Raw genomic sequence first — 23,354 nt, 5'->3', positions numbered from 1 at the left:
ACATTTGTGAGCTAAAAGGAGAGATGCAAGAAAGAGAACTGCCTAGAGGCCAAGGGAAGTGGGTGGTTGCAGATGAAAGTGGGCTCCAGATGAAGCCATGTTTTCTGGAAGAAACCCGAAAGATTCCCTCCCCTCACCTGAAATCAATGAACACAGTTCCTAGATTCTCTACCTATACAAGGTACCAGACTTTCCAATAAATATACTAGTGACCCAGTTCTTACATCTTCCAAGGAATTGAATTCTTGTGGAATAGTGGACTTAGGAGGAGTTCAAGATACCTGTACCACTTCTTATTCCCTATCTTTACAGACAAGTGAATGAGGTACATGGCCAAGGTTACAGATTTGTAAAGAAGCAAAGTTTATTAGAACAAAAAGCCACAAAACATGAAGACTTAGTGTAGAGAAAGTAAACTAAGTCCAATGTCCTTTGGCCACTTATGGAATGCATTTTTCTACTCCACTTCATGAAAGTGTAAAAATTTTATTTAGTTCTTGCCACCATCTTCACTTTCAAAGACCATGTAAGGGGTCAGAAGATTGCCCTGAACAGGTTTCAGAGTCAGGCTGGTATGGTGGCTTGTGGTAGAGAGCTTTCATCCTATGTCTGTTGAGGTGAGACTTCTGGCTAAAGCCCTGCCCACTCGTCTTCCATACCTAAGGCTTCTCCCCGTGGTGTGTCATCTGATGTAAGACGAGGTGTGACTTTTGGATAAAGCCTTGGCCACACTCTCTGCATACACAAGGCTTCTCTTTAGAATGTACCCATTTATGTGTAATTAAAACTGACTTATTGCTAAAGCCTAGTCCACACTGTCTGCACATATAAGGCTTCTCCCTCGAGTGTTTCCTCTTGTGCCTGATAAGACCTGCCTGGTGACTGAAGCCTCGCCCACACTCCCTGCACACATATGGCTTTTCCCCTGAGTGTGTCCTCTGGTGTGCAATGAGGTTTGACTTCTGGCTGAAGCCTCGCCCACACTCCTCACACACCATGGGCTTTTCCCCTGAGTGTGTCCTCTGGTGTCTGATGAGATTTGATTGCTGGCTGAAGCCTCGCCCACAATCCTTACACACGATGGGCTTATCCCCTGAGTGTATGTTCTGGTGCCTGTTGAGGTGTGACTTCAGACTAAAGCCTCGCTCACACACCCCACACACATAAGGCTTCTCCCCGGTATGTGTCCGCCTGTGTGAGATGAGGGTTGAATTCTGGCTAAAGCTGTGTCCACAAACTCCGCACACATAAGGCTTTTCCTTTGAGTGTGTCCTCTGGTGGTTCACAAGGGTTGTCCTCTGCCTAAAGCATCGCCCACATTCCTTGCAGGCATAAGGCTTCTCACCCGAGTGTGTTCTCTGGTGTGAGATGAGGTTCGACCTATCACTGAAGCCTAGTCCACAATCACTGCACACGATGGTCTTCTCCTCTAAGTGTGTCCTCTGGTGTCTAACGACAGCTGACTTCTGACTAAAGCCTTTCCCACATTCCCGGCACACATAGGGCTTCTCTCCCGAGTGCGTCCTCTGGTGTATGATGAGGTTTGATTTCTGACTAAAGCCTCGCCCACATTCACTGCACATATAAGGCTTTTCGCCTGAGTGTGTCCTCTCATGTATGATGAGTGTTGACTTCCGATTAAATCCTCGCCCGCACTCTCTGCACACAATAGGTTTCTCCCCTGAGTGGGCCTTCTGGTGCCTGGCAAGGCTTTTCTTTAGACTAAAGCCCTTCTCACATACCCCGCACACATATGGCTTCTCCCTTGAGTGTATCCTCTGGTGACTAAGCAGGTTTGTCATCTTGCTGAAGACCAGTCCACACTCTCCACAATTGACTGTTCCAAATCTTAAGACTTCTATCCTCTTCAACAATTTGTCTGTTTCCTCAGGATTCCCTGTCTCAGCAGGGCTGGCCTCTATTTCCACCCCTCTGATGCCATTCCTAGAGCTGACTGGCTGCCTTTGAGGTGGCTTGGAGAATGCTGTTAAAGTCCTTTTCTTTGTCTTTCCAAATGAAAGTTTGGCACCTTCTCTCTCCTGACCTTCTGCCTTTTCACTCCAGGAACTTGGATCAGAGGCTTCTTCCTGCTTCTGTTGGTCCCCTGGGCACAGATCCCCTGGCTGGACATGATTTTCTGCACACAAGCATGGGAAGATCCAGGGGGGATGATTACACAGCATGTGCTGCATGTGGAACTTATGACTGGAGAAATCCGGAAGGCAGAAAGGACAGAGGTGGAATTCTGGCTTTGGTTCTGCTGCAGAGAGAGGAGTTTGAGTCAGAACTGAGACTCAGTAGGGCAACCCAAGCAATTCTGCTGAGACTTAACTCTTTGCTCTTCAAAATGCTTAAAACTTAAGTGCTACCCAATCGAGACTTCTTTTACAAGACCTATTTTTCCAGCCGATCCCATCTTCCATTACAATCCAAAAAACCTACTCCTAAACCTATTCTATGTATCAGACTACAAAAGCATCACAGGAAGCTTCAGCTCTGTAAATAGGACCAATACGCAACAATCTTTTCCCCCTACTGCAACCACTCACATTGATATAAACTGTGCCCACAAATATTTTCTTTGACAGACATTTAACCAAAGGACACACGTGGAAATGTTATGTCTTTCTTTATTTTCCTACAAGGACAAAGGGATAGATTGAGAGAGCAGTCATTCAGACTGGAGAACCCCTAGACTAGGAAGCAGCACAAAAGATTAGCTAAAGAGATCATGTGTGAGATGCCTGAACTAGAGTTTCCCTACTCACTTACAAATATTTATTAGAGGATTATTTTGTGCCAGAATTCCTACAAGGCAGTAGATTTTCAGTAATGGGCAACACAAACAGACTTAAAAGATGCTTCCTCCTGGTACCCCTGACCAATTTAAGCCCTGATAATTATTTTTTAATTAATCTAAATAAAAATTTCCTCAGAAATCAGTATAAAAGAAAAACTTTCTTCCTATGGTACTTTTTGCATAGGAGATGTCAACACTGAATGTATTGTTTCATCACACTGGTTCTGATCAGCTAAAGAAAATAAATGACCACAATTTGAAAACCCACGTACAGATCTCACTGGTACTACCTGAACACTCTTTCCTTGAATCATGAATTGAACTTTTAAAAACCAATTGTGTATACATCTACATTCCAGAATTATTTCATCCTATATAAAAGGCTACTGTATTTAGAAATAGGACCTTTATTTAAAGAGGTAATTAAGGTTAAAAAAGCTCAAAAGTATGAGTCCCTAATCTAATATGAGTGCTGTCCTTATAAGAGGAAGAGATAGCAGGGATGTGTATGCACAGAGAAAAGGCCACGTGAGGATATAGCAAGAAGGCAGCCATCTGCAAGCCAAGGAAATCTACTGATACCCCGATTGTCCAAGAACTACAAGCCTCCAGAACTGTAAGAAAGTAAACTTCTGCTGTTATGCCACCCAGTCTATGGTATTTTGCTTTTGCAGCCCAAGCTAAGGCAGATGCTTTACTTTCTCTGCCTCGACTTTTCCTTTCACTGTAGTCAAGCACCTATGCATCTGCCCCATAGCCAGCCCCTAAGTAAGTCCTGTGAAACTTATCAATTATTACAGTAAATGTGAAATGGTCACAGTCCCTATTATAAAAGACAACACCTGGTTTGGCATAAAATGTAATACCAGCTAAATGCTGCTGCTGCTTAAAAGAAAAACACCCAAATCACATTATTTTTATTTAAAAATAAACAATGAACACAGAAATGCCATACCAAATATATATATATATTTGGTATGGCATATGTATATGTATATATATATGTATATATATGTATGTATATATATATATATACAAGAAAGTGGGTGCTAAGACTAGCCAGAGAGAAAGGGAAAGTTAATAGGCTATCAAATGGAACAAAGAGAATTTTAATGTTAAAACTTCAGTAACAAATTGTCATGAATCTTTCTACCTAATGGTTCACTCAAGTGAAATGTAAGGCAAAAAACTTAGAAATAAATGGTGAATTTGATACTAATTACAATGACATTGGGAGTTTTATGACTCTTCCTAGCAGATAAAAAAGACAGAAACAACTTGAATAATAAGAATAATTTCTATTATATATGATATATTCCCTTGATTCTAGAATAATTGTAAGGCTCTCTTTTAAATTTAATAAAACAGAGAAATAGAAAATTTCTTACACATAAAAAGAAAACATTTACTTCTCAATGCTTGAAACATTTACAAAATTGTCAAAAGTATTTTAAAAATTAACACACACAAAATTCCTTAAACATATCTATACCTCTATCATTTAAAAATAAAGCCAAGTAGAAAGAAAAATTCCCAGAAACCCTTGCCCTACTCTCTCCAATTCTGTCCCCACCAAGGTAACCACTAGTCGTGGTAAATAACAATAGACTTCTATGTTCACATAAACATATTGGTATACAGTCTTTCACACACCTTTCTTTTTTAACAAAAACTGAACAGTATACTATATACTTTTCTGCAAGTTTTCATTTAATAATATATATCTATTGAGTATCTGAATTATTCTGTTAAAGTAGTTAAAAGAAAACTGACTCATCATTACAACACAAAAACAGAAAATCATAATAAAAGTAAATGAAAATGACAGAATTGAAAAAATACAATATCTGAAATGAAAAATGCTATGGCCAGCAGCTTAACAACATATTGGAGATGACAGACAAGACAGTAAACTTGAAGACAGATCAACTGAAATTACCCAATCTGATGAACAGAGAAAAAAGGATTTAAAAATATGACTTCATAACCTGTAGGGCAATACCAAAAGGACTAACACAAATGTAAAGGGAAAGAGAGTGGAGCAGAAAAAACACATTAAGGAATAATGTTTGAAAATTTTCCAAACTGGGCTCAAAAATCTCAGTGAACCCCAAACAGGAAAAATACAAAGAAAAGCATACCTGATTCAAACAACTAAATAATAAAAATATAAAGAAAACTTTGAAATTAGCCAGAGGGGAAAAAAAGATATAAAAACAGGGTAACAATTATGGAAACAACAGCTGACTTCTCCTCAGAAATAATGGAGGCCAGAACACTGGAATAATATCTTTAAAGTGATGAAAAAATTAACCAATCTAGGTGTAATACAAATGACAACTATAGAATAAAGGATGTTGGGGTGAGGGGTAATTTGAACTGTGCAATTGAAATGTTCTTACATTTTTACATAAAGTGATAGCCAGAATAAGTAGAATAAGAAAAGTTAGAGCTGTATATCATAACCCCTTAGAGCAGGAGTCAGCAAATTTTTTCTTAAATGATCAGGTAGTAAACAGTTTCAACTTTAAGGGCTAAGGTAAAATTGAGAAAATTGTATAGGTACTTACATAACCATTTAAAAATCTAAAATCTATTCTTGGCTCATAGTTTTTTAAGAATTCCATTTCAATTTGTCAACTGGATTTTTCAGCCTTCCTCTCTCTCCTTGGGCTTGGCTTCTTTCTTTAGCTCACTCAGTTTTTTGCCCCATATTCTTGCTTGATATTTTTAAAAAATAGTAACAAGAGAAAGAAACCCATGAATGTGGAAGAAAACTGAGTGAGGTAGAGAGGGAAAAACCAGTGGGAGGAAGAAAGGCTTTTAGTGGAGGAAGACACAGTGGAAAAGCCTCACACTTGAGTGAGGATGAAGGCCTGGAAGGGCAATGTAAGCAGCAGCCCAGGAGGTGAGGAGAATGCCTGCCTTTTCGAGCACCTGAGCAATGCCACCTCTCTCCCACCCCCCAAGCTGTTTGCAGCTCTGTGCTCCATTTGCCCAGTGTTCCCCACTCACCTGGACAGGTGACTGGTAAGCATTTTCTCTCCTCTCCCCAGGTTTCTTTCCCTTGCTCCAGCTGGGTGATGAGTTTTGGTTTAGAAAATGGAATTCCTGCTCACAGGAAAGGAAAACAAGGTGGCTGCAGGTTACAGACTCAAGGGCCAAGCCAGACAGCAAGATAGCTGCTTCAAGCACAAATGCCCAGCAGCAAGAACACGAGTCCTAAGAGATGCCCGGCTTACCCAGCGAGACCAAGTTGCTGTAGTTTTCCAGCATCACTTCTCTGTACAGGGACCTCTGAGCAGGGCTCAGCAGCATCCACTCTTCCTGGGTGAAATCCACAGCCACGTCTCTGAATGCCATGTGTGCCTGTAACACAAAACACAGCCTTACTCACTGGATAGCCAGCCTTGCCCATGACTCAGGGTGGGAGACAGGAAGAAGGCTGTCCTGGGGGAGGCAGGCGAGATATTTAGATCCTGCCTTTGACTGAGACCCTGGTGCCATGTTCCAAGACCTTTAAACCTCTGTTGCCATCCAGCCAGCAGCACCTGTGAATCTATATATTCAATAATCTGGATGGGTTGTTTGGAGAATATATGCAAAAAGAGTCCCTAAATCTCAGGAACTTTAAATCTTGGCAGAGAAAAGAGGAGAAAACATATAAAAATTAAACAACGGTAAAGTATAACACACTTTTTGAGTTTTAAGAACTTAAAAGATTCAATAGTATGACCAATCAAATCAATATTGAAGCATCGGAGTGACTAAATTTAAGAATAGCATAGACTAAACTACAATTCAGTCCTTCCTCTAAGTCTTATGGCCCCTCGGCCTTCTCGGGCCTGAGGGGCACGAGTGGGAGTGTTGAAGAGAATGGACCTGAATCATACTGCCTGGGTTTGGGGCCCACCTCTGTCGTCAACTAGTGCCTCAGTTTTCTTGCCTGTGAAATGTGTTTAACAATAAATTTATGGCTATATACTGTGGCTACTCAGAGAAAACCTTCTTGGACACTCAATCTACAAATTCATTTCTACACCCCATTCTCATCCCCCTGACAAGTTTTACATCTTATTTCAAAATGGAGGGCACACATATAGACATCAGGAAATGTTTCATGAGACCCAGGAACTTGGTCTTAAAGGATGGCCAGGAATCACGGCAAGAGAAAAGTGCTAGGTATTCCAGATAAGGCATGTGGGAAGGAGACAAGATGCTGTGAGCAAAAGAAAAGGAGAAGCCACAGTGTGAACAGGGAGAACCACCTGGGAGGAATAAAAGGCACCTAGTTGTAAAATATAGAATAGGTAGAGTGTAGGAATCTGTAGGTTTTTTATTTTTTACTGTAAAATACACACAACAAAAATTCTATTTTTATCATTTTAAGGGTACATTTCAGTAGCATTAAGTGCATTCACATTTTTGTGTAACTATCACCACTATGCAACTCCAGAACTCATTCATCATCCCATGCTGAAATTCTGTAACCATTAAACAATAACTCCTTCCTCCTCACAAATCCTGGTAACCTCCATTTTACTTTCTATCTCTACGTCTGTGTCTATTCTATGTACTGCAAGCAAGTAGAATCATGCAGTATTTGTTATTTTGTGTCTGGCTAATTTCACAGCAAAATGTCTTTAATGTTCACTCATGTAAAAACATATACTCAGAATTTCCTTCCTTTTCTGTGTTTATGTTAATTTGTTTTCTTCCCCTAAATTTATTTTAATTAGTTTCATGTATATAGCACATTGGTTAGACATCTACATAGTTTGTAAAACGATCCTCCCAATTGCTCCTTCCCTCCTCTGACCCTCCACCTAGACAATGTATTAATGCTAACTGCATTACCTATGCTGTGCTCCCCATCCCCATGACCATCCATCAGCTACTAATTTGTACTTCTTTAACTCTTCCCCCCATTCTCCCAACCCCACAAATCCCCCTCCTCTTACCAAATTGTCCACTATATTTGTGAGTCTGTTTTTTATTAGTTTGTTCTTTTTATTCCTTAGATTCCGCATATGAGTGAAATAATATAGTGTTTATCTTTCTGTCTGACTTAAATACATTCTAGGTCCATCAAAACAATATGTTTTTCCATACCCTTCCTTTTAGTCTGTGTGTGTCTTTTAATCTGAAGTGAGTCTCTTATAGTGGTCTTGTTTTCCTTTTCATTCATCCACTCTATCTTTTAGTTGGAACATTTAATTCTTTCCAGTTGAGGTACTTATTGATAGGAATGTAGTTATTACCATTCTTTATTCCTGTTTTTGATACACGTCTTTTCTTCTTAAAGAAGTCCCTCCAACATTTCTTGTAATTCTGGCTTAGTGGTGATAAATTCCTTTAGCTTTTGTCTAGGAAGCTCTTTATCTGTCCTTCAACTCTAAATGACAGCTTTGCTGGATAAAGTATTCTTGGTTGTAGATCCTGGGTCTTCATCCCGTCAAATATTTTTTTGCCAAGTCCCTCTGTCCTGCATAGTTTCTTTTGAGAAATCAGCTGCCAGTCTTATGAGTTTTCCCTTATAAGTAACCATCTGTTTTTCTCTTGCTGCTTTTAATATTCTTTCTTTGTCTTTAACCTTTGACATTTTAATTATGATGTGTCTTGGTGTGGGTCTCGTTAGATCCCTGATTTTTGGAATTCTTTGAGCTTCCTGGGGTTTTATGTCCATTTCCTTCACCAGGTTAGGGAAATTTTCCATCATTATTTCTTCAAATAGCTGTTCAACATCTGATTTTCTCCAGTTATGCCTATCAGACAGATATTTGGACCCTTAATCATGTCCCATATGCTCCTTAAATTATTTTTATAGTCTTGGCATCTCATCTCTTGCCATTCTGAATGTGTCCTTGGCTTTCCCATCCTCTAGATAGGACATTTGATCCTCTTCTTTATCCACTTTGTTTATTCCATTTAATATACTCCTCATCTCAGATAATGTGTTCTTCATTTCAGACTGGTTTCCTTTTATAATTTCCATTTCGATTTTGAATTTATCTACACTTCATGTTTTTTTTATCTCTTTGTTGAAGTTCTCACTGAATTCATCTACATTTCCCATAATTCATTGAGCATCTTTATGGCCAGTGTTTTGAACTCTGCATCTGTTAGATTACTTGACTCCATTATATCTGGATCTCTGTTCTGTTCTCTCACATGGTTTGTTTCTTTGTCTTCCCATTTTGGCTATCTTTCTGTGTCTGTTTCTATGTATTAAGCAAAGTTCCTAAGTCTCCTGGTCTTATTAGTGTGGATTTGTGAAGTAGGTGTCCAGTGGCACATCCTGAGAGGGGTTCAGCTACAGGCCAAATTTAGCCCAAGCCTCTACCCCTCCAAGGCCACCTGTTAAGATGCAGCAAGCAATCCACAAACGCTGTGCTCATAGTTACCTCAAAAGGCCACATCAGAAACTGAGGCCAGCTGTCTCCAGTGTGAGTCTAGACGCTGCTCAGCAAGGAGCACCTGACTCTATGAGGATACTCCTGGATATGGCTTGGGTGGGGCCGTGAGTTAGGGGAGGCAGGTTTCAGAGAATCTTCTGGGTAGAGTGACCTCTGTTATCCAGTTTGATGATGTCAGGGCTATGGCTGCGCTGTGTCCGGCACACTGGCAAGGGGGAAGGCTCAACAGGGAACAATGGATACCACCGGCACTTCTGTACGGAGCGTATCTCGCCTTGGCCCTCATTCTGACAATGTCTCCCTGTAAGTCCCTGGTGTCCCCTGTGCACGGCCAAATCAGCACTGGTGCTCAGAGTGAGTAGGTCCCTCACTGAGGATATCTGCTTGTGGACACAGCCCCTTTAAGAGGCGTCTGCTGCTGCCGCAGCCTCGGTCTCACTCAGCCACTGGACCCTGGGCAGCCCCGTGTCCTCAACCCATCCTACCTTCTGCCATTGCAGGGTGCTTTCTTGGATTTCTCCCTAGTTGTATGGCTTGTTCCTCTAGATCCCAGGCGATTTTTCCTTGCTGCTGCTCCTTGTTTCTGTCACAACTTTGATTTGGTCACCGGAGAAATGAACGGAGCCTCTATCATCTACACCATTTTTTTCCTCCACCCAGAATTTCCTTCCTTTTAAAGGCTAAAAAATATTCAATTGTATGTATATAGCATTCATCCATCAATGGGCACTTTGTATGCACCTACTGTAAATAATACTAGCATGCAAATTTGTGTATAATTATCTATTTGAATCCCTGCTTTCAATTCTTTTGGGCATATACCCAGAGTGGAACTGCTAGATCAAATAGTAATTTTACATTTTTTTTTCCAGTATCTACTGTACTGTTTTCCAGAGACTGGACCATTCTACATCCCCACCAGCAATGCAAAAGTCTTCTAATTTCTCCATATCTCGCCAACACTTGTTGCTTTTTTTTGATAACAGCCATACTAATGGATGTAAAGTAGTAGTATCTCACTGTGGTTTTTATTTGCATTTCCTTAATGTTTAGTGATGGTTAGCATATTTTCATGTACTTACTGGCCATCTATAAATCTTCTCTCCAAAAAGTTCTATTCAAGTTCTTTGTCCATTTTTAAACTGGGTGTTCGGATTTTCTGTTGTTGAATTATAGGAGTTCTTTATACATTCTTGATATTAATCACTTATCAGAAAAGTAATATGCAAATATATTCTCTATCTTTAATGCACAAAAGGTTTTAATTTTTTTTAAAACCTTTTAAAAGGTTTAAAAAACCTTTTAAAAATAAACTTATTTTTTCTTTTGTTGTCTGGGCTTTATTTTTTCTTTTGTTGTCTGGGCTTTTGGTGTAATATCTAAGAAATCATCACTAAATCCACCTTCATGGAGTTTTCCCCTATGTTTTTATAGTTTTATACATCCTCTAACAGTTTTATAGTTTTAGCTCTTATCTGTTTAGGTCTTTGATCCATTTGAGCTAATTTTTGTATATGGTGTTAGGTAACGGTCTAACTAACATCCTTTTGCATCACGTATACAGTTTTACCAGCAATATCTATTAAACAGACTGTCTTTTCCACATTGAATGTTCTTGGTACTCTTGTCAGAAATCCTCTGACCATTACACTCATGGACATGGCCCCTTTAAGAGGTGCCTGCCGCTGCCACTGTAATTCTGTCTTGATAGGTTTTTGTTTCTAAGACATTGTCCATTTCATCAAGGTTATCCTATCTGTTGGTGTACAAAAGTTCATAATACTCATAATCCTTTTCATTTTTGTAGAATCAGTAGTAATGTTGCCACTTTCATTTCTGATGTTAGTAGTTTGAGTCTTCTTATTCTCTTAGTCAAGCTAGCTAAAGGTTTTGTTGATTTTGGTAAACTTTTCAAAGAACCAACTCTTAATTTTATTGATTTTCTCTTCTGAACATGCTTGAAACTTTTCCACTAATAAAATATTATTTAAAAATTCTTAAACTACCGAAAAACAGATGCAATAAGTATGGTAAAATATTAAGAAGTGTTAAATCAAGATAATGCATATAAGGATGTTCATTATGCGCTACTTTATTTTTGAGATTCGTCATTAAAGTCAAAAGTATACAATTTTTCATTGGGTAGCCAGGACAGAGGAAACACTGCATTGAGAACAAAACCAGTAAAACCTAAAGTAATAACCAAGGGGAAAAAAATAACCAGAAGAATGAATTAACAGTTTGGAAATAATGAATCAAGACAACTCAATTTAGATGAAAAGGTCTTGAAGAAATAAAACAAAACTACAAATTATTCATAAGAGAAGTCAAAAGATTTCTCAAGAAATTTATTTTTGTGGTTTAATTTCATTATATTTAAGTATACATGTAATTAACATGTTTGTTAGTGTTATAAAGAATTCAGAGCAATCAGAAGATTACGAAGTAAAAAGTTTAGCTCTCTTTCTGGACTCTGCTCCAAGACCACCCACTTCCCCAAGATAATTGCTGTTAACTGTTTCATGACTATTCTCTGATTTATATCTTTCTCTCTTCATTTTCATTCATATTTATGTACATGTGCAAGTAACATTATTTCTCCATAAATAAAAACCATCTGTATTGTTCTTATTTTCCTTTAATATCTTGGAGCTATCTGTACACTGGTACTCATAGACCTAACTCCACTGTCTTTCATAACTGTCATACTGTTTCCATCAGCAGACCACATTATTTTAAACACAGTATTCCTCTGTCAATTGACAGATTGTAGTGTTTGTCACCAACAAGGTTACAAGAATTACCTTTTTGTACACGTCAGTATTTTTGTATGAGTGATAAAGGAGTGAAATTACTGGGCTTAATATTGAACACATGTTTATACTGCCAAATTGCCTTCCAAAGGAATACCATTTCACAATCCCAATAACCACGTATGAAAGTGTCCCTTTCCACACTTCTAATAACACCCGATTCCATCAATTTTTAAAAAAAATTACCAATGTATCAGGTTAAAAAGAAAAACCAACTTATTGTTTTCACTTGCCTTCAACTCCAGAAAGTATGAAAAAAACAAAAAGAGAAACTGAAGAAAACAAAAGAATATTTTTAAAAAGAACAATAGTCAATTAAAAACCAGCAGCATTAATTCTGATACTGACAGAAGAGCTTGTATCAAACTCACTCTCTTACTAATAACTATAAACCCTAATCAAAATATAAAAAGCAACTATCTGAAGATATTGCAACCCAAAGCAGTCACAAACTGGAAGGGTTATAACTTTTCAAAGAAGGGACGCACATTGGGTGAGACCTGTCTCTAACTGGCTTTTCATCTGAGGGCACTCCCCAGTCCATGTGGCACAAGGGGAGCAGACCAAGAGTCTGAGGCTTCTAGACTTCCTTGAAACTGTATGGTAAAATCCTAGAAAAGTGGGAGCAACAGAGGATGGAGCCCTAAATCTGCATTTAATTGCCTCTTAAAGTCTGGTTGAATACTTTGAATACATAAGGCAAGACAACAAGGAGCTCAAGTGGATAATAACATCTGTGTAGATTTCAGCTACTGTTCACAACAGGAGAGATCAATTTTAGAGTTTGAGTCCAATTGAGTAAGAGAAGATTGCTAAATACCTTAGTTAAGTTTCTACTGAGACATAAGTAAAATATACAAAACATACATTCTTTCAGTATTACTAGATAGAGAATGTGCTAACTGCAAATTACCTATAAATAATTAACCTATAAAAAAACAAAAAGGAAAAAAATCATTAAATCAGTAAGCCATCTCCCACACTTCCTATATTAAGCCATTGGGGAGTAGTAGAGCAGCTTGGGGGTGAGGAGACTACATGAACAACAGAAGAGAGGCCCTAACAGCAGGTTTAAAGTTGATTGAAAACAACCATGAGAAAAGAAAGGTCACCGTATGTAAGAAAATACTGAAAAGGTGTTCTACTACAGAGAAGGGACTTAAAAATGTAGGCAGAATGAGACTAGGAAGTCCTGGAAAGGTAAGGCTCCAGGGGAAAAGGGGATAAGCAAGGAAAGGCATCCCTCAGAGACTGCTACATAAAGGGAAAAAGAAGCAAGAAGGGGGAATTCAGAGTCTTGTAAAACAAGAGTATTTAAAAACTTAAAAATTAGAGAACACATAATCTCTCCTCCCGCTGCAATCCAGCAAAGAAACCATACTTGCTACACTGACAGAAGAGTTTTCTTGAACTAGAAAATTTCAAAAACACTAGAATCTGACAGTTGTCTACAGAAATACAAGTACAGTCTTCATCTACAGAAAACCAAAACAGAAAAACGAGAATCCAAAATTCAGCTAAAGAAAATTCTACCAAAATTTTTAGAAATGTGACATGGAAAAAGCCATAACAAAATACCCCAAGCTAAATTAAATATCCTCAAACATTTGGGGATATGAGTAATCATCTTGAATCAAAAATTAAAATCTGTAACTATGTGAGGTGATGGATGTTAACTACACTTACTGTGGTAATCATTTCATAATATATACATGTATCAAAACATTACGTTGTATACCTTAAACTAATACAATGTTATATGTCAACTAGATCTCAATAAGACTGGAAACAAAATTCAAAAGCTAAGAACAGAAATGGACACAAAAAGAGACAATATTACATTAGAAATAAGACTAAATTAAAAGACCCCAAGAAAGAATAGACTGAAATGAAAACATGCCAGCACTGATAAAAAAGAAAACCACTTAAAATAAAAATGAAGTAAAAAGTAGAAATAAAGTAATAAAAGTAGCGAGTAGAAAACAGGCAAAAAAAAAAAAATCATTTGTATAAATTGTAGTTCCTGAAAAAAAGGGGTGGGGGAGGGGAGAGACAGAACTTATATTTAAAACTACAATCCAAGAAAACTTTTCAAAAAGTAGATGACCTGAATCTAAATATGAATGGGCCTAGAGAGTACCCAGGAAAAGTTGACTCACAATCACCAATTTCAAGACCTCTTCTAAAAAAACTACCAGACTTTGAAGAACAACAAAAATCCTAAGTGTTATCAAAATCATCATTCAACCCTGTGTATTGCTGGTAGGAATGTACGATGGGGCAGCCACTATGGAAACCGGTATAATGATTTCTCAAAAAATTAAAAATAAAATTATCATACAATGTAACAATTCTACTTCTGGGTATATCCTCGAAAGAATTGAAAGCAGGAACTCGAACATATTTGTACACTCATATTTATAGCAGCATTATCCACAATAGCTAAACCACAGAAGCAATCCAAGTATCCATTAACAGATGAATGGATAAACAAAATGTGGTGTGTGTGTGTGTGTGTGTGTGTGTGTGTGTGTGTGTATACACACACACACAATGGGACACTATTTAGCCTTAAAAAGGAAATTCTGACACATGCTTCATGTGTCACGGATGAATTATGCTAAGTGAAATAAACCAGACACAAAAGGACAAATGTTGTATTATCCCACTTATATGAGGTACCTAGAGTAATCAAATTCATAGACAGAAAGTAGAATGATGATTGAGAGGGGCTGGGGGAAGGGGAAATATGGAGTTAATGTTAAATGAGTACTGAATTTCAGTTAGAAAAGACAAAAAAAGTTCTGGAGATGGAAAGAGGGGATAGTTGTACAACAATAGGCTGTACTTAGTGCTACTAAACTATATACTTAAAATGGTTAAAATAGTGATTTTTATGTTATATACACCACAAAAAAATCCATGGCAAAAAAAAATCATCATTCAAAGCAAGGCAAAATGTAGCTACTTTTACAAGAAACTTAAGAGATTATGAATGAAAGATTTTATATCCATCCAAAGAACTCTTCAAGCAAGACTATAAAAAAAGCTTTACACATGTAAGAGCTCAAGGAATTCTATAATCATGAGCTCTTTATGGGGAATCTACTAGAAGATAAATATTAAACATAAGACATGATAGGGGAAATTTCAGTTAAAAGACAATGGTGATCATTTACTCTATGTAATTGTAGATCCAGCACTAAATGGTGGGGAAGAGAAGAAGAAAAATATATATTAATGGTATATGACTGTCTGTCCTGATAAAGTAGAAATGGGGAAAAAGGGAAGAGGAAAATAGAAAAAGTACACTGTTGCATAGGCAATAGGTGGGAGTTAAAGGGAAAATACAAAATGAAGTTATAGAATTTCCAAAAAATAATGAAAACACTATAGATGGGATTCATTAAAAATAGGTGAGAAAAATTATAGCCTTAGACACTTTATTAAAAATAAAAGTAGAAATTAATCAACAGAAAAAGAGTCTATCTTCCCTATCATCCTCGTGTCTACTCAGGCACCACAACTCCTTTCCTACCTGTCCTATCAAATCAATCACCGCAGCCAACTGATTCCACCTCTGAGAACTCTCTCAATTCCTCTGCACCACCACATCAGCTAAGAGACAAGGTCAGTACCAACAGTCCCTCCTGACAGAGTCTCTGGAGACTATCTCCCAATATCCCATTTGGCCTCATTCATTGCTCCCAGAATAGCATTATATACACCTGGTTAAATTATTCTCTCATTTGGTAAATATTTATTAACCTCCAACTGTGTAAAACAAGCTCTATTTTAGAGGATACAGAAGTCACAAAGACAAAACATCTGTCCTCACTGACATTAAAGTCTAGGGCAGTGGTCCCCAACCTTTTTGGCACTAGGGACACGAACTCCTATGAGAATCTAACACCTGATGATCTGAGGTGGAGCTGAGGCAGTCATGCTAGTGCTGGGGAGCGACTGCAAATACAGATGAAGCTTTGCTCACTGGACCACCGCTCACATCCTGCTGTGTGGCCCGGAAGATGGACATATTAATAAAACACCCAGTACATTAGAAAGTGATGAGTGAGATGAAGAGAAACATAGCAGGAAGGCAAAAAGAAGTAACAGAAGTGGGGTAGGTTTTGGAATTTTAAATAGTGGTTAGGGAAGGCCTTGCTGAGAAGGTGACCAAGTAAAAATCTGAATGCTATGAGGGAATAAGCCAAGTGAATAACTTTGAAAAGAGCATCAGAGGCAAGAGAACAGTCAGTGCAAAGCCCTGGCATGGTTAATGTACAGAGACAGTTCACTGAAGCTGAGTGGTAGAAATGTGTTCAAGTGTAAATGTAGGGGGAGATCCTATCCAGCCTTGTAAGATACTGGTTTTGACTTTGAGATGAGAAGCCACTGGAGGGTTTTGAGCAAATGCATGACATGATTTGAGTGACATTTTAAAACATCACTCTGGTTGTTGTACTGATTAATATACCTTGGGGGGAAAGGGAGAAGCAAACAGACCACTCAAAGGCTATCTCAACCAGGTAAGATGGTGGCCTGGACCATGGTGGAAGCAGCAGAAGTTGCAGACTATTAGAGTCCAGATTTGCTTTTTGGTGATATAAGAGCAAGAAAATGTCAAGGATGACTCCAAAGGTTTCAGCCTGGGCAATCTGAAGGAAGGAGTTGCCATGTCTCTGTTCCTTGTCAGAGCTAAACTCCTTGAAAGAACTGTCTACATTCCACTAGGGTAGAGGAAGTTTGGGGGAGCTGATCAGACTTTGTTGTTGGTCTCATCACGGGTGGGATGCTGAAGAGATATTCAAGAGGAAATGTGAAGTAGAGAGTAGGAGATTAGAATTTGGAGTTGAAGGTAGAGATCTAGGCTGAACCGCAAAGAGATGGCATTTAAGGCCGTGAGAGTGGGCAGGGCCACCAAGGAGAGAGTGTGGTTGGAGAAGATGAGAGGTCTAAGAACAGAACCAGGGCCTTTGACAGTGGGTGTTTGGGAGAAGAGAAGCCAGCAAAAGAGAAGGGGAGGAGTTGCCTAAGAGGTAAGAGGAAAACCTGGAAGCCAAGAGCAACCATGTGAGAGGATATTTTAAGAAGAAGGAAATATGCAACTACATAAAATGTTGCTGAGAACTGACTGTGGCATTTAGCTACAGGGAAGTCATTGGTGACCTTGATAGGAATATTTTTTAGTGGGTAGAACTAAAAACACCTCATTGCAATATTTAAAATATGATGAAAGGATAGAAATGGAGACAGCAAGTACAGACAATTCTTTCAAGGAATTTGGCTCTAAAGGGAAAGACAAAGGGCAATAGCTAGAGGAGAAAGTCTTGGTCACTGCTCTGCTCAAAACACTTGAGTAGGTCCCTCCTACCCTCAGATCAAGTCCACACTCACCACTTGTCATTTAGGGCTCACTCTAATAATGCCCAACCCACACCTTTCCAATCAGACTCTCAATGTGAACTTCCCTCCTAGCCAGCAAGGACGAGTCATGTCTTCACACTACATCGTCCACCAAGTCTAGCCAGGTGCCAGGTACTGTATCAATGGCCCAAGAGGAGCAAGATGAGGTGCCCAACCCTTAAACAACCACTTCACAGTCCAGTGGGACAGTCAGACAGTCATGATGCAGACTGAGAGCCCTGGAGTCCTGATATAGCAAGTGTTCTGCGGCTGACAGGGAGACAGGGAATACTGCCTGGGAAAATACAGGAAGCTCTACAGTGGGATCACATCTGAGCTAAATCAACAGATACCAAAGCAGATGGGATGGAGAAATAAAAGCATACAATGGAATATATTTTTGTAAGGCTGTGTCTGACAACGGTGGGTAGTAGGGGAAGAAACTGAAAAGGTGACTTGGAGAAGTCAGAATAATAATAATCCTAATTAACAATTATTTAGTATTTCCTATGTACCAAGTGCTCTAACCTCATCTCAAGTGTTATCACACCCAACATCCCTATGAGGTGGACACCACTGATAACCTCCATTTAACATATGAGAAAAGAAGGCTCAGAGAGATCATATAACATGCTAATGGCTGCACAGCTAGAATACGGTGAAGCTAAGATTTGAACCCAGGCAGTCTGACTTTGCAGTTTAAACAGAAGCAAACAGATAATGAGAAAGGTCTCTTTCTAGCAGGTTAAATGGCAAGTCAGTACTGTCATGCTGCATAACGATGTTTTGGTCAATAACAGACCACACATACAATGGTAGTCCCATTAGATTATAATGAAGCTGACAAATTCCTCTTGTCTAGTTACACTGTCATAGCACAATGCATTGCTCACACATTTATAGAGATGCTGGTAAAAAACAAACCTATTGCACTGCCAGTCATATAAAAGTATAGCACATACAATTATGCACAATACATACACTTGATAATGATAATAAACAACCATGTTACTGGTTTATGTAAAAAAAAGTTTGCTGTAGACCAGTATGCTATGTTATGCCAGAAGCAGCCTCATATCTCTCATGCTTACAGCATCTAGATTGCATCATTTCCTCTTGTGTTTGATTTAATCTTGGGTTGTTCTATAAATTTAGTGTAGCCTAAGTGTAGAGTGTTAAAAAAGTCTACAGTAATGTACAGTCACGTCCTAGGCCTTCACATTCACTCACCACTCACTCACTGACTCACCCAGAGCAACTTCCAGTCCCATAAGCTCCATTCGTGGTCAGTGCCTATACAGGTACACCTCTTTTTATCTTTTATAACATATTTTTACTGTATCTTTTCTATGTTTAGATACACAAATACCATTGCGTTACACCTGCCTAGAGTATTCAGCACAGTAACATAGCTAGCCTAGGAGCAACAGGCTATATCATATGACCCAGGTGTGCAGTAGGTTATACCACCTAGGTTTGTGTAAGTGCACTCTATCTATGGTGTTTGCACCATGACAACATCACCTAACAACACATTTCTCAGGGTGTATCCCTGTCATTAAGCAGCATTTATGTTTACACCTTAGAAGACCAACTCAAAAGATGTGGGGAAAGAAGAACTCGAAGGTGGAGAAGAGACAGGAAGCTAGGGTGATGCAGGTGTGGAAACAAAGGAATCACGAGGTACTGCATAGGTGGAATTGAGAGGACACAATAGCCAACCAAATGGGAGGTAGGTATGGAAAAAAGAAAGAGGCAAAGAAAACTCAAGAGACCCAGCTTGTTCCACGAGTAGCAGTTGCAGCTGTTAACCAGGACTGGCAAGATAAGAAGAAATGGGAGGAAAGAGAGGCAGAGACAAGGAAAACCACCATGGTGAATGTCTTCCTCTCCTACCTCTGATGAGGGCTGTTCCAACTGACCAAAAAAAAAAAAAGTTTTTTTTTTTTGTAAATGATTGGACAAGAAAATATTAATTTGCTAGGTATAACAATGAAATTGTAGTTCTGTTAAAATAAGACGTCCTTATGTGTTAGAGATGCCTACTGAAGTATTTAAAAGTGAAATGCTATCACAAGGATTTGCTACAAACTAGTAAGGAAAAGAGTAAGTGACAGCACTGCATGGAACAAGAACAGAATGTTGATAACTTCTCAAGTAGACAAGCACTGCAAGTAAGCAGCCTGAGCTAATGCTGAGAAAAGAAATACTAGGGCAAGGATGGAGGGGTCATGAATGAGGACACCAGGAATGAAGAACAGTCCCCATGAAAATCTTCACCCTTAAAATAGGCCTTGTTTCCTGGGGAAACCAGCTGGGGCCCTAATCACTGAGGGGACATCGTAGGGCACAAGATGTCAAAGTTGAGGAAAGGAAACCCACCAGTGGTTCAGCATACAAAAGGTAAGTGGTTCCTACCTGAAGCTGGGCTGTCAGGGGCCCAGGAATCCTCCCTTTCCCTACTAGGCAGTCCTCTTTGGGCAAGCAGGAGTCATAGGTAGGGCCGAACAAGAACAAAAGGTTCAAGAGAGTCACTGGAAATCCTAAAGTTTCAGCAGGGTAGGGCCTTCTCTTCCTTTAAGGCAACAGAAATGGACCGACCACAAAAGAAAAGACTGTGGGCAGCTTGCTGGGAACAGAACTGATATGCAGACTGTGAACACTGCCTGCACGGACACGCTACCGATGCTGACCCTGAGCTCTTAATAAGGAAAGTTAATACCTACCTGACACTCAGTATATACCTACCTGACACTCAGTATATACCATACAGAGACTGTCCCAGGCACTGTATGAGTTTTACCGCTTTCTACTCTCACAACCCAATAAGTATAATTTATTATCTTCATTTTACAGATAAGAAAATTGAGGCGCAGTTAGGTCAGTCTTCTGACCCAGGGGACATAACTATAACTGACAGAGCATGGATGAAATATGCTTTGGAGGCCATGCTCTTAAACAGGGCAGTGATGGTGAACCACTGTGGGTTATGAGGATTCTCAGTATACCATTTTGAAATGAATAAAAAGTGGTCATGAGGTGACAAGCACTGAATTTGGGTGATGGGTCTATGGAGTTCTACTTTCTGTCTGAAATTTCTCGTAATAAAAAGTTAAAAGTGAAACTTAAAATCCCAAAGCATGGCCACACCAGAGATGTGGGAATCCATGATGCTTGTGGTGACAGTCCCCGGGACCTTTGAATAGCTTGCCAATTGCCCGAGCTCTTACTCCAAGGCTCGATCCCAGAGGCGACCTGCCAAATCGAGACCCTTAGATAACGCCAAAATGGCCACTCCCAACACCTAGTCCAGGCGAGGCACATTTGGCCATGCAAGCCCGCTCCTCGCCCCGCCTCAGCACATCGGAGGAGTAGCTGGGCCCTAAGTAAGACTATCAGCCCCCATCCACCAAAACCCCAGACACATGGACCCAGGGGTGGACCCCACTCCACCACCTGGGAAATATCAGGCTCCCCAAAACCTACTTACTCAACGCCTCAAAACTGTGGCGTGAGCGACTCCCTCTCTCCAAATCGCTCTTTCGACCCAAACTACATGTCCCAAACCACAGGAATCCTAGGACGAAAGGCAGGAGCCCAGCACCCATCATTACTGGGTTTCACAGCTGAGCTTCACCCACGTCCCTCGGAAATCTGCGCCCACACCCCCAAATAAGACATCCAAGAGAACACGGCCTGAGCCACGACAACGCGTCCCCACCACTACCTCCACTCTTCGTCATCTGCACTATTCCCAGCCTCAGCCCACAGACTACCCTTTCAGGACCTACCTTTCTGCGCAAGGAAGTACACGGGTGCGGCAAAGGTCCCGCGGGAGTCTCACCAGCGCCACTAAAGAACAAGGGGTCACTTCAGCCACCAGCTGGGGAATCTTCTCCGGCAGCAGGCTGAGACTACACTACCCAGAATCCTCTACCTGGAGCGGGGACTACACCTCCCAGGATATTCGGCGCGCCCAGAAGTGCGCTGGCGGCCAGCAGCTCCCATTGGCTTCCAAGGCTGCCGTTTCTGGGTGACGTTCCCCGGTCACTGGCTAATGGCCACTGTGGCACTTGGATTCTCCCTTTTTTTTTTTCTTGAAACCACGTTCACAAAACATGTAGACGGCCCTGGGTGAAGCTCTCTGCTGTGCTATGTCCCCTTGTCTAACACCTTTGCCTCAAAGACCACACTCTCCGGAGACGCCGGCAGTAACTTCCGCATCCGGTGTCAGGCCCGCCCTCAGCGTGCGGACGTGACGTCATCTTCCCAACAGGGGATTTGCTGTTCTGATCCTGGGTTTGACATGGTTTGGCTTCCGAGCGGCAGTCAAGATTTCCAGCTCCTGCCGTGGGTTACAAAACTGTGCCCGGTGTTCTCTGAGCGCATGGCAGGCGTGGTCTCGTCCAGCTCACAAACCCTGATCGAAGCTGGGAGCGGTACATCATTCTTCGCGAGATCTCGTCAGTGCAAGGTTGACCCGGATTCTGAGCGCACGTTCTCAAACTGAACATCCTATTGCGAGTACCCTGAGACCTTTTTCCTCTATTGTAGTACACAGAATTATGGGCAAACTCGTTCATCTTTTGAGGGGAAAGGAACCTCATTCTTGGACCATAGCTTGGCTGTCGGCTTGGCTGTCTGGGTCTTTTTTCGGTGCTGTGGTCGAGGACAGGGCTACGCTGTTGCCGTCTGGAACACAACTGGGGAGCGGGAGAGCAAGCTGCACTTCACTTGTGGAAGGGAATTTGCATCCCGGCACCCTCTCAATTCTCTTCATTTAGGTATGCTTTCTGAAACTTGTAAGACCAAGAAAGTGCCCACGTGGCCTAGAGAGCCAGGAAGAGACGAGAATTTTCGAAAGTTCTTTCTTAGCTCCCGAAGGATGAATCTGTTCTCTTCTCTTGCCTCTATTTTCTTCTTTTGACCCTAGGCTTCCTTGTTCCTAGTGAATTCAGTTCAGCTCTGGTCCCGGATAAGTGAGAACCCTCTCTTGACCTCTCTCTCAGCCCCACCTGTAACTCAGTCATTCACCTAGAAAGTAGTTATTAACACGCAGGGAAGTTGAAAGTAATTATGCAAGGACTTCCATGTTTAAGTGTCCAGTGAGGCGAAGGGCAAGGATAACTGGGATCTCAGGGTCCTGGCGGTAAGAGACTAGGGAAAACTTCCAAGATAAGGGGCTGTCTAAACTCCCCTGAGGGGAATAAGCAAGTTGAAAAATTGGAGAAAGGCATTTGGCAAGAGAGCAGGAAGCAAGGTCAGAGTCTCAGGGTCTGAGTCACTGGGAAGACTGCCCTGGGCTCAGTTACGGTGTTTTTCAGTGGGGAATGGTTTTGCATCTGTCCAGTTTTTCATGCATATAGGCAAGGATGCCATCAAGCTGTCCACATGTGGCAAACAGATGTTTGGTTTGGCCACCCTCGCGTTCCATATTTGAAAGAGTTCTCAGTATTTAATAATATTTCCATATAGAAATCTGGATTGCCTGCTTTCTAAAAACACTCCTGCTTGCCTGTTTCTCCATCTCTTCCTTCCCTGTAGTAATTCCCACCCCACTCTGCCCTGCTTCATACCTCATCCGGAACTTCTCCTCTTCTCTAACTCTTCTAAATCCTATCCATCCTTCAAGACCAAATTCCCAGCACTCTTTCACAAGACCATCCCTGGTTTCTATCCTATAATGACTTTTTGAGAGTCCTCTGACCCTGGCTGTACCTGGGAGCTTTTAAAAATACAGTGCCTGAATACCACTTCTAAGATTATGAGTTTGGGTTGGGGGCCTGGCATCCATTATTTGTTACAAAGCTTCTTTCATCCCAAGGAAGTGTCATGTGATAATGTGCAGGAAAGACCCTGTTTTGGAAAATCAAAAGTATAATTGTTGGTTAGTTGTTGCTATTACTGAACTGCATAGGG

General features: G+C 40.5%; 1 protein-coding gene across 3 annotated transcripts; it reads right to left on the bottom strand.

Moving 5' to 3' along the window:
* Nucleotides 1–339: 339 nt before the first annotated feature.
* Nucleotides 340–21,652, bottom strand: ZNF133 (zinc finger protein 133). Of its 3 annotated transcripts, none has more exons than XM_023537606.1 (4): nt 21,227–21,652; nt 6,043–6,169; nt 5,816–5,911; nt 340–2,260 (listed from the first exon to the last, which is right to left on the bottom strand). In XM_023537606.1, exons 2-4 carry the CDS (start codon nt 6,161–6,163, stop codon nt 660–662), a joined length of 1,818 nt encoding a protein of 605 aa, XP_023393374.1. In that variant the 5' UTR covers nt 6,164–6,169; nt 21,227–21,652; the 3' UTR covers nt 340–659. The 3 variants fall into 3 exon arrangements, with proteins under 3 accessions (XP_023393374.1, XP_023393380.1, XP_011368924.2); XM_023537612.1 differs by having other exon boundaries at nt 340–2,257; XM_011370622.2 differs by lacking the exon at nt 21,227–21,652 and adding an exon at nt 19,854–20,005.
* Nucleotides 21,653–23,354: the final 1,702 nt, after the last annotated feature.

The sequence above is a fragment of the Pteropus vampyrus genome, unplaced genomic scaffold (genome assembly GCF_000151845.1).
Source record: "Pteropus vampyrus isolate Shadow unplaced genomic scaffold, Pvam_2.0 Scaffold7, whole genome shotgun sequence".
In the NCBI taxonomy this organism is placed as follows: domain Eukaryota; kingdom Metazoa; phylum Chordata; class Mammalia; order Chiroptera; family Pteropodidae; genus Pteropus; species Pteropus vampyrus.
This window is presented reverse-complemented; position numbering and strand designations above follow the sequence as displayed.